A 13746-nucleotide genomic window follows, 5' to 3' on the forward strand; every position below is an offset into this window, starting at 1 on the left:
AACAAAAATGAACAGTACTTTTCCTCACTTTCACATGGGGATTTGCCTGTGACTGTGCGCTGGCTCCATTAAAATTGATTTCATTCTATGATGGTTCCCTGAGTCTGGGTTCCAGTTCCTCTCCAGTCCTGCTGGAACCAAACTAAAACTATAAAGCTTCACTGATACTCCTTACCCTCCCCTTAATTCCATGATCAAATGCATTAACAGCACTAACTTACCTAACTAATGAGTAGGTACTTAAGTTACTATTCAGTGAAAATAGTCCTCAAGGAAAGTTTAGATTTGGGGTTTTGCCTGTCTGTTTTATAGCTCCATAAGCCTTTTACTACCATATTTTTTTATTATTATTATACTTTAAGTTCTGGGATACATGTGCCAAACGTGCAGGTTTGTTACATAGGTATACACGTGCCATGGTGGTTTGCTGCACCCATCAACCTGTCATCTACATTAGGTATTTCTCCTAATGTTATCCCTCCCCTAGCCTCCCAACCCCCAGTTTTTATTCTTGTGTTTTGTTTCGTTTTTAATATCTTACACTGAGCACTTGGTTAACAGGACAAAATACCAATTAATACAATTATGACTTCTGTTATATATAAAACTGACAGATGTAGCCATATATACTTTCCTCGACATCTAAGTAATACACATTTACTGAACTGACTAAATCCACAGCATGCAGTAAGACGATACACAGATGAAGCAGAGAAATAACTAATTATAGTGCCTGAACATTTAAAGCCCAAGGATTGGCTAGGCACAGTGGCTAACGCCTGTAATCCTAGCACTTTGGGAGGCCAAGGAGGGTGGACTGCTTAAGTCCACAAGTCGGAGACCAACCTGGGCAGCATGGTAAAACTCCATCTCTACAAAAAACACAAAAATTGGCCAGGCGCTATGGCTCACACCTGTAATCCCAGCACTTTGGGAGGCTGAGGCGGGTGGACCACAAGGTCGGGAGTTCAAGATCAGCCTGACCAACATGGTGAAACTCCATCTCTGCTAAAAATACAAAAATTAGCCAGGCATGGTGGCATGCACCTGTAATCCTGGCTACTCAGGAGGCTGAGGCAGGAGAATCACTTGAACCCGGGAGGCGAAGGTTGCAGTGAGCCAAGATCACACCACTGCACTCTAGCCTGGGGGACAGAGCAAGACTCCATCTCAAAAACAAAAAAAAAAAAACAAAATCAGTTGGATGCAGTGGTGGGCATCTATAGTCCTAGCTACTCAGGAGGCTGAGGAGGGAGGATCACCTGAACCCAGGAGGTCAAGGCTGCAGTAAGCTGCAACTGTGCCACTGCGCTGCAGCCTGGGTGACAGAGTGAGACCCTGCCTCAAAAAATAAATAAATAAACCCAAGGATCATTTAGAAATTCTAATGAAATTAAACATGCTTATATGTAGGCTAAAAATGTCAGGGTATTTTTTGTAATTTTATGAAACTCATAGAAAAAGGTTTTCAGTTTAATTGTTTTTGAAAACCCATGTGAGAGAACTAAATATTACATAACACATGTGACCAACAAGTATCTCTGCTTTCTATCAGTTATCAAAAAATATGACCAAAATTTCTCATGTGAATTCCATGGGAATGTATCACAGAAAATATAACCAAAATCAAGCTGAAAACATGATTTTATCATATATTTTAATTACTGCCTTTTTAGAAATACATCAATTACATAAAGCTGAATTTAAGCCATTCTTTTGAGAATATCATGAAGTAGAGGTCAGCAAACGTTTTCTGTAAAGGGCCAAACAATGTGTATTTCAGTCTCTGCAGACCATTTGGTTTTTGCTGAAACTGCTCAACTCTGCTAACATAACACAAAAGAAGCCACAGATAATATGTAAACAAATGAGGGTGACTATAATAAAATTTTATTTATGAACATTGAAATTTGAACTTGAAATCATTTTCATGCTTCCCAAAACATTCTACTTTTGACTATTTTTCAACCATTTAAAAAAGTAAAAACCATTCTTAGGTGACAGGCTGTAGAAAAACTAGTCATATGCTTAATCTAGCCCACAAGCCATAGTTTGCCAATCTCTGTCACACTACTACATGTCTTATAAATTAGTGCATTCCCTCCTGCAATATCATTGCACACTAGAGAGGTACTTGTCCCCTTTTACAGATGTAAACAGTAAGTAATGAGAACAAAATCAATGCCAACTCTTACGCTTTGTTATAAAAATACAAAAAAAAAAAAAAATTGCCCTCCTTTCTGCAACATACGTGAGACATCACTGTCCAGAAGAATCTCTAAGGTACATCAGTCCTTGATTTTACGGAGTATTTTTTTTTTCATTTCATTTTGTTTTGTTTTTGAGAGGGAGTCTTGCTCTGTTGCCCAGGCTGAAGTGCAGTGGCGCAATCTCGGCTCATTGCAGCCTCCACCTCCTAGGTTCAAGCAATTCTCCCTGCCTCAGCCTCTCACATAGCTGGGATTACAGGAGCCTACCACCACACCCAGCTAATTTCTGTATTTTCAGTAGAGTCGGGGTTTTGCCATGCTGGCCAGGCTGGCCTCAAACTCCTGACCTCAGGTGATCTGCCCACCTCAGCCTCCCAAAGTGCTGGGATTACAGGCATGAGCCACCGCACCCAGTTGAATGTTTTTTATATTACTCATTTAATATTATAAAACCAACTAAAAAAAACCAGTCAATTTTTGAGTCAAGCATTATACATCATAAATGAGAAAATTCATTAATGCCTAAAAAATTATAATATTAAGAGAACTTTTTTCTTCTTTTCCATTTTTTTGACTTTTTAAATATTTCCTTCATTTTATTAATTTTTGTTTTGTATTATCCTAAAAAATAAATTTTATTTTTATTTATTTTTATTTTTTTGAGACAGAGTTTTGCTCTGTCACCCAGGCTACAGTACAATGGCACAATCTCAGCTCACTGCAACCTCCGCCTCCTGGGTTCACGCCATTCTCCTGCCTCAGCCTCCTGAGTAGCTGGGATTACAGGCATGCGCCACTACACCGGCTAATTTGGTATTTTTAGTAGAGACGGGGTTTCTCCATGTTGGTCAGGCTGGTCTCGAACTCCCAACCTCAGGTGATCTGCCAGCCTCAGTCAAGCTACTAAAGTTTAAGAAGTTTAACATAAAAATTTATAAAATCATAAAAAGACAGAAAGAGAAATTCTCATTCAAATGTCTTTCAGAAAGGTCAGGCAGGCAATCTATCAATAAAAGCTAACTAACATTTATTAAATGCTTACAATGTGCCAGACACTGTTATTAAGTGTTTTTACACATATGAATTCACTACATGATTCACATTTACCTCAGAGTTACAGAACTATTGTTATGTGCATTTTACAGATGGGAAAACTGAAGCAGAGATGCTAGGTAACTTGCCCAAGATTGCAGAATGTGCAAATGACAGTGCTCTAGCTCGCGTCCACGCTCTGAAATACTGGACTATGTTGCCTTTCAAATTATAATTATCCACTTTGTACATTCTAGTGAAGTTCAAATGTCTCTCAAACACATTCACGAAGACAAGCCTTCACCACAGAACAGCTTATTCTATTTCCTCTTCTGGGTCCCTCTCTCCTTTGGATTTGACTTGGTAAATATTGAGTGGCTAACATGTATACTATACACTTCAAAAACAAGTGCTAAATGTAAATATGGATGGATATTATATAATTGTGAAAAGTACAGTATGAAGAGGAAGAAAATAACCTGACTCTGTCACTCACTTTCCATGTTATATTGGGCAAGCCCTTTAATCCCTTTGTTTTACCATCTTCAAAATACAGGCATTTATACAATATAGGTACTGTTAGGATCAATTAAGATCACATAGGCCAGGTGTGGTGGCTCACGCCTGTAATCTCAGCACTTTGGGAGGCCAAGGCAGGAGGATCACTTGAGCCCAAGATATCAAGACCAGCCTGGCCAACATAATGAGACCAAGTCTCTACAAAAAAATTTTTTTTTAATTAGCCAGGGGTGGTGGTGCATACCTGTGGTCTCAGCTACTTGGAAGACTGAGGTGGGAGATATCAAGGCTGCAGTGAGCGATGACTGCGCCATGATGCTCCAGCCTGGGTGACAAAGCAAGATCCTGTCTCAAAAAAAGGGACCATATATGTGATTCATTATGTTAATGTAAAATGGTATTTTCATAAGAAAAAAAGTGCCAAAGCCTAATAAAGGAAAGGCAAGAACTTCAATGCCAAATTCTATTAATCATTAGCCAAATTAAAAAGGAAAATAGTCTTGACAGGAATACAGAACATTCATTCATTTTAACTTTGACCTTGTGCAATCATACAAAATTAAATATAACACATGGACAAAATTTCTAAAAGAATGATCATGAAGAAGACCCCAGAAAAACTTCTGGGTTTTATATCTCCTCCAGCATTCTGTCAAATTTTAATAAAAATTGGCCTTGGAATTATCTTAGATTTTCTTGGCTGGACGCGGTGGCTCACGTCTATAATCCCAGCACTTTGGCAGGCCAAGGCGGGTGGATCACTTGAGGTGAGGAGACCAGCCTGGCCAACATGGTGAAACTCTGTCTCTGCTAAAAATATAAAAATTAGTCGAGTGTGGTGGCAGGTGCATGTAATCCCAGCTACTCAGGAGGCTGAGGCAGGAGAATCGCTTGAAACCCAGGAGGTGCAGGTTGCAGTGAGCCAGGATTGTGCCACTGCACTCCAGCCTGGGTGACAGAGTGAAACTCTGGCACAGTGGCTCACACCTGTAATCCTACCACTTTGGGAGGCCGAGGCAGGCAGATTGCGTGAGCTCAGGACTTCGAGACCAGCCTGGGCAACATGGTGAAACCCTGTCTCTACTAAAACACAAAAAATTAGCCAGGTGTGGCAGCATATGCCTGTAGTCCCAGCTACTTGGGAGGCTGAGGCAGGAGAATTGCTTCAACCTGTGAGGTAGAGGTTGCAGTGAGCTGAGATCGTGCCACTGCACTCCACCCTGGAGACAGAGGGAGACTCCGTCTCGAAAAAAAAATTATCTTAGATTTTCTTTTGGTTTCATTTTAGAATTCATTTATTTATGGATGTCTCATAATCTTGTAAAAAGACTCTAGAACACAGCAAAGCAAAACTGGACCCATTAAAATGGGTACTACTACTACAGCACAGTCATTTAAACACAACTAGAATATCTAGGAGACAATTTTAGAGCTCTTAGAACATTACAGCTATAACACTAAGTCTAAAGTACAGAGAAGTAACATCTTAATTGTGCTTAAATACTACCAATTAATTAAACAACCTACCTGTGAAGCAAGGTACAACTCACCTGGAAGGAAAGTGAAAGTAAAAGCAGTACCATTTCATTATTGGCTGATGTGCTTTTAAGTTTCAGTATCAGTCAATAATGCCTCGAGAATTATCATTCATAAAAGAAACCTGACTTTTTTTTTTAACAATGGGCAGAGGAAAAAGTCTGCATGCTACTTAAATGTTTTTTCCTGAACTTTGTCAACCCACTGCTGTTAGACTAAGCCTGCAATCATGAAGGTACTAAGTCATGGGTGCTGAAGAGAAACTTGTTACCACTTCCATCAATTAGAGAGAAAAAAAGGAATAAAAATACATCGAGATTACTCAAACAAGAATTCTGGCCTACTACCTGAATTCATGATTTCACTACACTGAAAGAAACAAATTCTGTAACATAACTGAGTTATAGCCAATAAAAATTAAATCACTTCTTCATCCGATTAAATGTCCAAAATATACTAACAGAACCTCTACAATATTTCAAAGTACGCAGCATTTCAAAGCATATAAAGAGCACTTAACATTATAACAGGCAAAAGTCACTGAGAAAGTAAGGCTATTAACTCCAAATAGGCAACTACTACTGAACGATATTTTTAAATTTCTAATAATTGTAAATCACCAGGTCAATCACTTAACCAAAATGTATAATAAAAAATAATATTCAGCTGGGTGTGGTGGATCACGCGTGTAATCCCAGCACTTTGGGAGGCCGAGGCGGGCAGATCACGAGGTCAAGAGATCGAGACCATCCTGGCCAACATGGTGAAACCCCGTCTCTACTAAAAAAAAAAAAAAAAAAATACAAAATTAAAATTAGCTGGGCGTGGTGGCGCATGCCTGTAATCCCAGTTACTCGGGAGGCTGAGGGAAGAGAATCAGTTGAACATGGGAGGTGGAGGCTATGGTGAGCTGACACCATGCCACTGCACTCCAGCCTGGGCAACAGAGCGACACTCCATCTCAAAAAAAAAAAGATATTGGCCAGGCAGAGGCTCATGCCTATAATCCCAGCACCGTGGGAGGCCCAGGCAGGTGGGTGGCTTGAGCTCAGGAGTTTGGGACCATCCTGGGCAACATGGAGAAATCTCGTCTCCACCAAAAATACAAACAATTAGCTAAGTGTGGTGGCACGTGCCTATAGCCCAGCTACTCAGGAGGAGGACTGCTTGAGCCGTGAGGTGGAGGCTGCAGTGAGCACTTCAGCCTGCCACTGCACTCCAGCCTGGGTGACAGAGTGAGAACTTGTCTCAAAAAAAAACCAAAATAAAATAATAAAAGATATTGAATAAAAGGTTTAAAGAAATTTAACTACGTAGGAATCTTAAATATCAGCTAGCTTAGTTTTCTTGCTTTATCGCACTTCAGGGAAACCTTACCGGAAGAACGATTGCCCATTATTTAGTACTATGATAAAGAAAAACCTCAAAATACCTACTGGGTGAGAGGTGTAGTGGCTCACACTTGTAAACCCACAAGTTTGAGAGGCCATGGCAGGAGGACTGCTTGAACCCAGGAGTTCAAGGCCAGCCTGGACAACAGTGTGAGACCATATCTCTATGTTTACAAAAATTCTTTTAAAGGTTGGGGTAGAGGACAGACACAGTGGCTTACGCGTATAATCCTAACACTTTGGGAGGCCAAGGCAGGCGGATCATCTGAGGTCAGGAGTTCGATACCAGCCTGGGCAACATGGCAAAACCCCGTTTCTACTAAAAATACAAAAATTAGCTGGGCGTGGTGGCATGTGCCTGTAGTCCCAGCTACTTGAGAGGCTGAGGTGGGAGAATTGCTCGAACCCAGGAGGCGGAGGTTGCAGCAAGCTGAGATCACACCACTGTATTCCAGCCTGGGCAACACAGTGAAACCCCGTCTCAAAAAACTTATTTATTTGTTAATTAAAGGTGGGGTAGCACCGAGCACAGTGGCTCACACCTATAATCCCAATACTTTGGGAGGCCAAGGCGGGAGGATCACTTGACCCCAGAAGTTTGAGATCAGCCTGAGCAACATAGGGAGCTCTCTCTCTACAAAAAAATTAAAAAATTAACCAGGCATGGTGGCACGGGCCTGTAGTCTCAGCTACTTGAGAGCGTGAGGTAGGAAGATCCCTTAAACCCCAGGAGGTCAAGGAAGGCTACGCTGAGCCATGATCACACGACTGCACTCTAGCCCAGGTAACTGAGTGAGACCCTGCCACAAAAAACAAACCAACAAAAAAAAAAACCACACAGCTACTGGATAATGACTGGGAAGCATAAAATGATCATTTTAGCAGAACACCATAATGTACCCTCGTAGAAGGTAGGAAACCCTCATTAGGCCAAGTAGGGATTGTGCATTAATCCATTCCTCATGTTTTTTTCGCTCAGTCACGTATCTGCATCTTCACTAGAGTGGCTGCTCAAGTTGAAGTGATCCTAAGGCATGAGTGATTTATTAAGCCATATGCCAACTATTTTCTACATGGTGATTAAGATTCACACATCCTCAAATCATTACATCTAAATGGGCAAAGTCTCCCTCGATAAAAAGGTTGTGATGGCTGGGCACAGTGGCTGACGCCTGTAATCCCAGCACTCTGGGAGGCAGCGGCAGGTGGATCACCTGAGGTCAGGAGTTCGAGACCAGCCTGGCCAACATGGCAAAACCCCATCTCTACTAAAAATACAAAAATTAGCTGGGTATAGCGGCGCAGGCCTGTAATCCTAGCTACTTGGGAGGCTGAGGTAGGAGAATTGCTTCAACCCGGGAGGCAAAGGTTGCAGTGAGCCAAGATCGTGACACTGCATTCCAGCCTGGGAGACAGCACAAGACTCCATCTCTAAATAAATAAATAAATAGGCTGTGACAATGCTAAGGTCAGTTTACAGAAGTACACTTCTCTAATAACTATGGATTAATAGTTCTGTATGAAATGGATAAAAGTTTCTAGGAAAAGGCCACAAAGCTGTATTCTTAACAACATCCTTTTCAAATTTTTATCAATGATTTGAATAATAAAATAGAAGAGCTGCTTATCAAAGCTGAATATGACCAGAAGATAAGTACTATTCAGTTTTTATTTTGAGACAGGGTGTCTCTCTGTCGCTCAGGCTAGAGTGCAGTGGTGCGATCATGGCTTACTGCAGTCTCAACTTTCCAGGCTCAAGTGATCCTCCCACCTCAGCCCCCAAGTAGCTGAGACTACAGGCCCGTGCCATCACACCCAGCTAATTTTTCTATTTTTTGTAGCAATGGGGTTTCACCATGTTGCCCAGGCTAGTCTCAAACTCCTGGCTCAAGCGATCCTTCTGCCTCAGCCTCCCAAAGTGCTGACATTACAGGCGTGAGCCACCGCGCCCAGCCAGTACTGTGTATTATTAATATACATGTAATCAATATCCAAAGCTTTCATAAAGCTAAAATAATATACCAAAAGCATCTAAATAAAGTTTAGTAGAGATAAGCAAGTACACATTTAGGCTTTAAAAATTGTATTTCACTAGTTTAAGGTGAAGAAGCGGCTTGTCAGCAGTTCATATGAGAAATGAAGCTTTAGTGCAAATAAGTTTAACAAAAACCAAAAGAACGACAAGGTAGCTATAAAAGCTAAGACAATTTTAGGTCACAGATAGAAAAGAATGCATCCAAAACAAGTACCCTAAGAATAGTGAAGTGTCTGGAAATCACGGAGCAAACTGAAAGAACTGGAGGTATTTAACGTGGAGAAGAGAAAAGGGAAACATCACAGCAGTCTGTGAATATCTGAGATACTGTCATGGGAATAAAAGTGGAGACGTATGTCCTCTACCAGTGTTCCTCAAACCATCTGTGGTAAAGGGCCACCTTTCCATCCCCAACCATTGGACACTTTCGTAAAAATATAGTAGGAATACCATGACCATTGAAAACTCCTATAAACCTTTTTGGGGGTGGGGGGGGCGGGGACGAAGTCTCACTCTTATCCCCCAGGCAGGAGTGCAATGGCGCAATCTCAGCTCACTGCAACCTCTGCCTCCCGGGTTCAAGTGATTCTCCTGCCTCAGCCCCCTACAAGTAGCTGGGATTACAGGGGCCTGCCATCATGCCCAGCTGATTTTTGTGTTTCTAGTAGAGATAGGGTTTCACCATGTTGGCCAGGCAGGTCTAGAACTCCTGACCTCAGGTGACACACCCACCTTGACCTCCCAAAGTGCTGGGATTACAGGTGTGAGCCACCATGCCCAGCCTGAAAATTCCTATAATAATTTCTAAGTGCTCACTCTCACTTTCTGTGTTTCATTCATTGTGAACAGGTAAAAAGTTCATAGATCTCCTACTTCAAGTACCTGTATTCCATCCCTACCAGAAAAAAGAACCAAATCAAAGGGAACCATTTTGTGGCAAGTTAAATTTCCACTTGATGTAACAAAGAATTCCTAGCCCATAAGTGTTACCAACAGTGCAATGGCACAGACAGAACTGAGCTCCTTTGGGAAGTATTCAGAGGAAAAATAATCTTATCTGTTAGATAATCTATAAAATGTTTTCCTACTTCGGAAAGGTGAATGGATTGGATTAAAACATCATAGAATCTCTCCACTCTCCAAGATTCTGAGTCCAATCAAAAGCAAATACACACACATATACCCTCAAAGTAGCCAAGAACGAATCAATCATTAGCATACTATTAGCATACTTACAAATCATCAGTTATGATGTATTAGGTAGAATGTATGAGGAAAGGACTATGAAACTGACAAAGCATGTGGAAATCATAATTAAGAAGCCCTAAGTAAGTGAGAAGTATGAATAAAGCACCACCATAATCCTTTTTAGTCCATTACTGATGGTACAAGTACATTCTCAGGTTGCCTCTTCAAAGTTTAAACCAGTCCTCGCAAATCAAAACACAAAACAAGGATAAGCCTTTTTCTTTTTCCTAAAAAGAACTATTGATAACACCATTGCCATCTTAAATTCTCACCTCTGAGTGACCTTCAGCCACAAAGATTTAACCACACAGTCTCTACCTTGACCCTGCCCTAACTGTACTACTGGCATACACTATTCCTGTTCAATCTTCTGGTTAAGTCAATCATCTTCTAGCGGTAACTACTTAAACCACTCCTCCCCTACCACAGACTTATGAAACTAGAAAAGGATATTCTCCTATACAAATTTCTGATCAACAGTAATTTCAGATTCTCAACCATGCAATATAGTTGTAGAAATATTAAAATAGTTTAATACTAAGCCACATGCTATGGCTATTACCTTCTTTCTACACCCCCTCAGCCTCCCTCCAAATCCATCCTCCACAGAAACTGATCTAATGCCCAGCAACTCCATCAACTTCTAGCTTCTTGTTGCTCTTCAGGTACAAATACTACACACTAGTCTACAATACCTTTTAACAATCAAAATTGGCCCCAAAGTCAGGTCTTTTCACCAATTACCACAGGCACAGTACGTTCCTCATTTAGAATTTTAAATGAATGCCCCCAGGAAGAAGACTCCTACAAATGAGTTTTGAAGTTGCATTTAAGAAATTTTTTCACAGCTACTCGGGAGGTTGAGGCAGGAGAATGGCGGGAACCCGGGAGGCGGAGCTTGCAGTGAGCCGAGATCGCGCCACTGCACTCCAGCCTGGGTGACAGAGCCAGACTCCGTCTTAAAAAAAAAAAAAGAAAAGAAATTTTTTCGGCTGGGCGCGGTGGCTCAAGCCTGTAGTCCCAGCACTTTGGGAGGCCGAGGCGGGTGGATCACGAGGTCAGGAGATCGAGACCATCCTGGCTAATACCGTGAAACCCCATCTCTACTAAAAGATACAAAAAACTAGCCGGGCGTAGTGGAGGGCACCTGTAGTCACAGCTACTCAGGAGGCTGAGGCAGGAGAATGGCCGTGAACCCGCGGGGCGGAGCTTGCAGTAAGCTGAGATCGCGCCACTGCACTCCAGCCTGGGGCACAGAGCAAGACTCCGTTTCAAAAAAAAAGAAATTTTTTCACAGCTTATTTTGTGCATTATTTCCCAAAACTCTAATCTGAAATACCACTGGTAATTAATGACTCATTTTCTTAAGAAGAGCAACAGTGACGTACATAACTTAAAATACAAAACAATGAAAGCAAATCTGTTATAGAGAGAACACTAAAGCACACAGAAAATTATTAGCAGGTAAGTTTAAGTGACAGAAAAGGAAAATTTACCACTCAATTATTAAGTAGTGTTTAAAATCACAGGAAGAATACACATTCACAAGGTGAAAATCACCATCTACTTGGCAGATTTTTTTTTTTAAATCAGAAACAAAATCTATTGTAGACTCACATTAAAACACGAATACTCAGACTGTTCTACTTTGAAATTTTCCTGGAATGTTAAGAAATCACCTGTAAGGAGCCCTTTTCCATAAGTTCTTTCAGTGGCATGAAGACTTTAAACATTTTTAAGTATGAGCTCCAAAAATAAATTCTCAACTCTGAGAAACATTTGAAAATCACCTGTTTTGTCTCTCAGTATTCTGGAGCTCCCTGTGGTCCCTTTTCAGGTGTTTGGTCAAAGACGTAAAGTACTCTTTTAAAAGATTCTGGAAAGGCTGTTGTTTCTCTGGACTAATTATCTCACTAGGAGGAAAACTCAAATTAAACTTCTCTGCAGCACTCTTTACTTTCCTTGGTACAAGTCCAGCAATATCATCTCCACAATGTCGACAGAAACTAATCACTACAGAGACATGAGTGTGGGACTCCCGATCAGCATTAATAATATTTTTTAGCTGTTCATAGATTAAGGAAAGACCTTCCTTGTCAGTGAAAATCCCAACTATTGTCAATTCTGCAATAAAACGCAAATCAGTTCTTAACTTGGTAATGTTAGGTGTTTTCTCCTCTTTCCTTGCTTCAAAATGTTTTTTCCAGACCTGAAGAAGAGATGGGGCAAAGTCAGCATAACGCTGGTGAAAGAGAGAGCAGAGGTGCACAGCACAGTTCACATCAGAGATTTTCAGTTTTGCTTCCACAATAGAAGCTACAGCTTCTGCAATGTATTTGCTTAAGTTTAGGCCATTAAAATCATGGGACAAGGAGTCTCTCTGCTGTTCCGTAATAGTTTTTAGTTTCTTGACAAAAGCAGTATTTTTCTTCAAACTTGAGTCAAGGCGGCTAAAGAAGTTTTCCTCTGGTCGGTTGTCCGGAGCATTTTGGTTTTTGCTACGAAGTTCCTTTCTTAAATGATGTCGTTCCCAAGCTTCCTGATGAAGCTGAACGGATTCTTCTTTTTCTCTATATAAAAACAAATAAATACATAAAATACTCTCTATATTTTGAAGCATTATACACAAATCCCCTAAGAGTAAAAAGCCAGTGAAAAAAATTATCTAAGTATAAAAATTTACAAGATTCAAAAGGCCTTTCACTACTTTTAAAGACATTTTACTGGCCGGGCGTGGTGGCTCATGCCTGTAATCCCAGCACTTTGGGAGACCAAAGCAAACAGATCACCTGAGGTCAGGAGTTCATGGCCAGCCTGACCAATATGGCGAAACCCCATCTCTACTAAAAATACAAAAATTAGCTGGGCGTGATGGCACACACCTGTAGTCCCAGCTACTCAGGAGGCTGAGACACAACACTTAAACCCAGGAGGCAGAGGATGCAGTGAGCCAAGAACGTGCCACTGCACTCTAGCCTGGGCGACAGAGCAAGACTCCGTCTCAAAATAAATAAATAAATAAAGACATTTTACTAATGACTTACACTAACAAGTATTATCTTAATGAGAAGCCCAGTACTATAGGTTGATAACAAATGTCATAGAGCGGAGGATACTGACTAGATTAAAATTAAAAATCATTCTGCCAACCAGCAAGTTAACTAGGTAAGACATATAATGCTACTATGAAAAATACAGTACGTTTGGGAAGGATATAAAATGTGAAACAAATAAAAGCAACGGGCAAAGAGAAAAGAAAATATCCACAAAGAATTCTTTAAAGAACTAGCACTACAAGGCCAGGTATGGTGACTCTGGGAGGCAGCACTTTGGGAGGCAGGTGGATCACCTGAGGTCAGGAGTTTGAGAACAGCTTGGCCAACATGGTGAAACCCCGTCTCTACCAAAAATACAAAAATCAGCTGGGCATGGTGGTGGGCGCCTGTAATCCCAGCTACTTGGGAGGCTGAGGCAGGAGAATTGCTTGAACCTGGGAGTCGGAAGCTGACGCTGCAGTAAGCCAAGATTGCGCAACTGCACTCCAACCTGGGCAACAGAGCGAGACTCTGTCTCAAAAAAAAAAAAAAAAAAAGAATTAGTACTATAAAAGTACGCATTAAAAATGTTTTGAGGCCGGGTGGTGGCTTCACGCCTGTAATCCCAGCACTCTGGGAGGCCGAGGCAGGCAGATCACAAGGTCAGGAGATCGACACATCCTGGCTAACATGGTGAAACCCCATCTCTACTAAAAACAACAAAAAATTAGCAGGGCATG

At 41.1% G+C, this 13746-nt stretch overlaps 1 protein-coding gene across 2 annotated transcripts in view; it reads right to left on the reverse strand.

Annotated features, from left to right (window-relative positions):
* The window catches only part of UPF2 (UPF2 regulator of nonsense mediated mRNA decay), a 132205-nt gene that overhangs the window by 104342 nt on the left and 14117 nt on the right, over window positions 1-13746 (reverse strand). For both annotated transcript variants that reach the window (XM_010366573.2, XM_010366572.2), the window contains exon 3: window positions 11762-12541. In XM_010366573.2, the coding sequence (XP_010364875.1) occupies window positions 11762-12541 (780 nt within the window). The remainder of the gene's footprint in view (window positions 1-11761; window positions 12542-13746) is intronic.

This window comes from Rhinopithecus roxellana, chromosome 11, assembly GCF_007565055.1.
Source record: "Rhinopithecus roxellana isolate Shanxi Qingling chromosome 11, ASM756505v1, whole genome shotgun sequence".
Classification (NCBI taxonomy): domain Eukaryota; kingdom Metazoa; phylum Chordata; class Mammalia; order Primates; family Cercopithecidae; genus Rhinopithecus; species Rhinopithecus roxellana.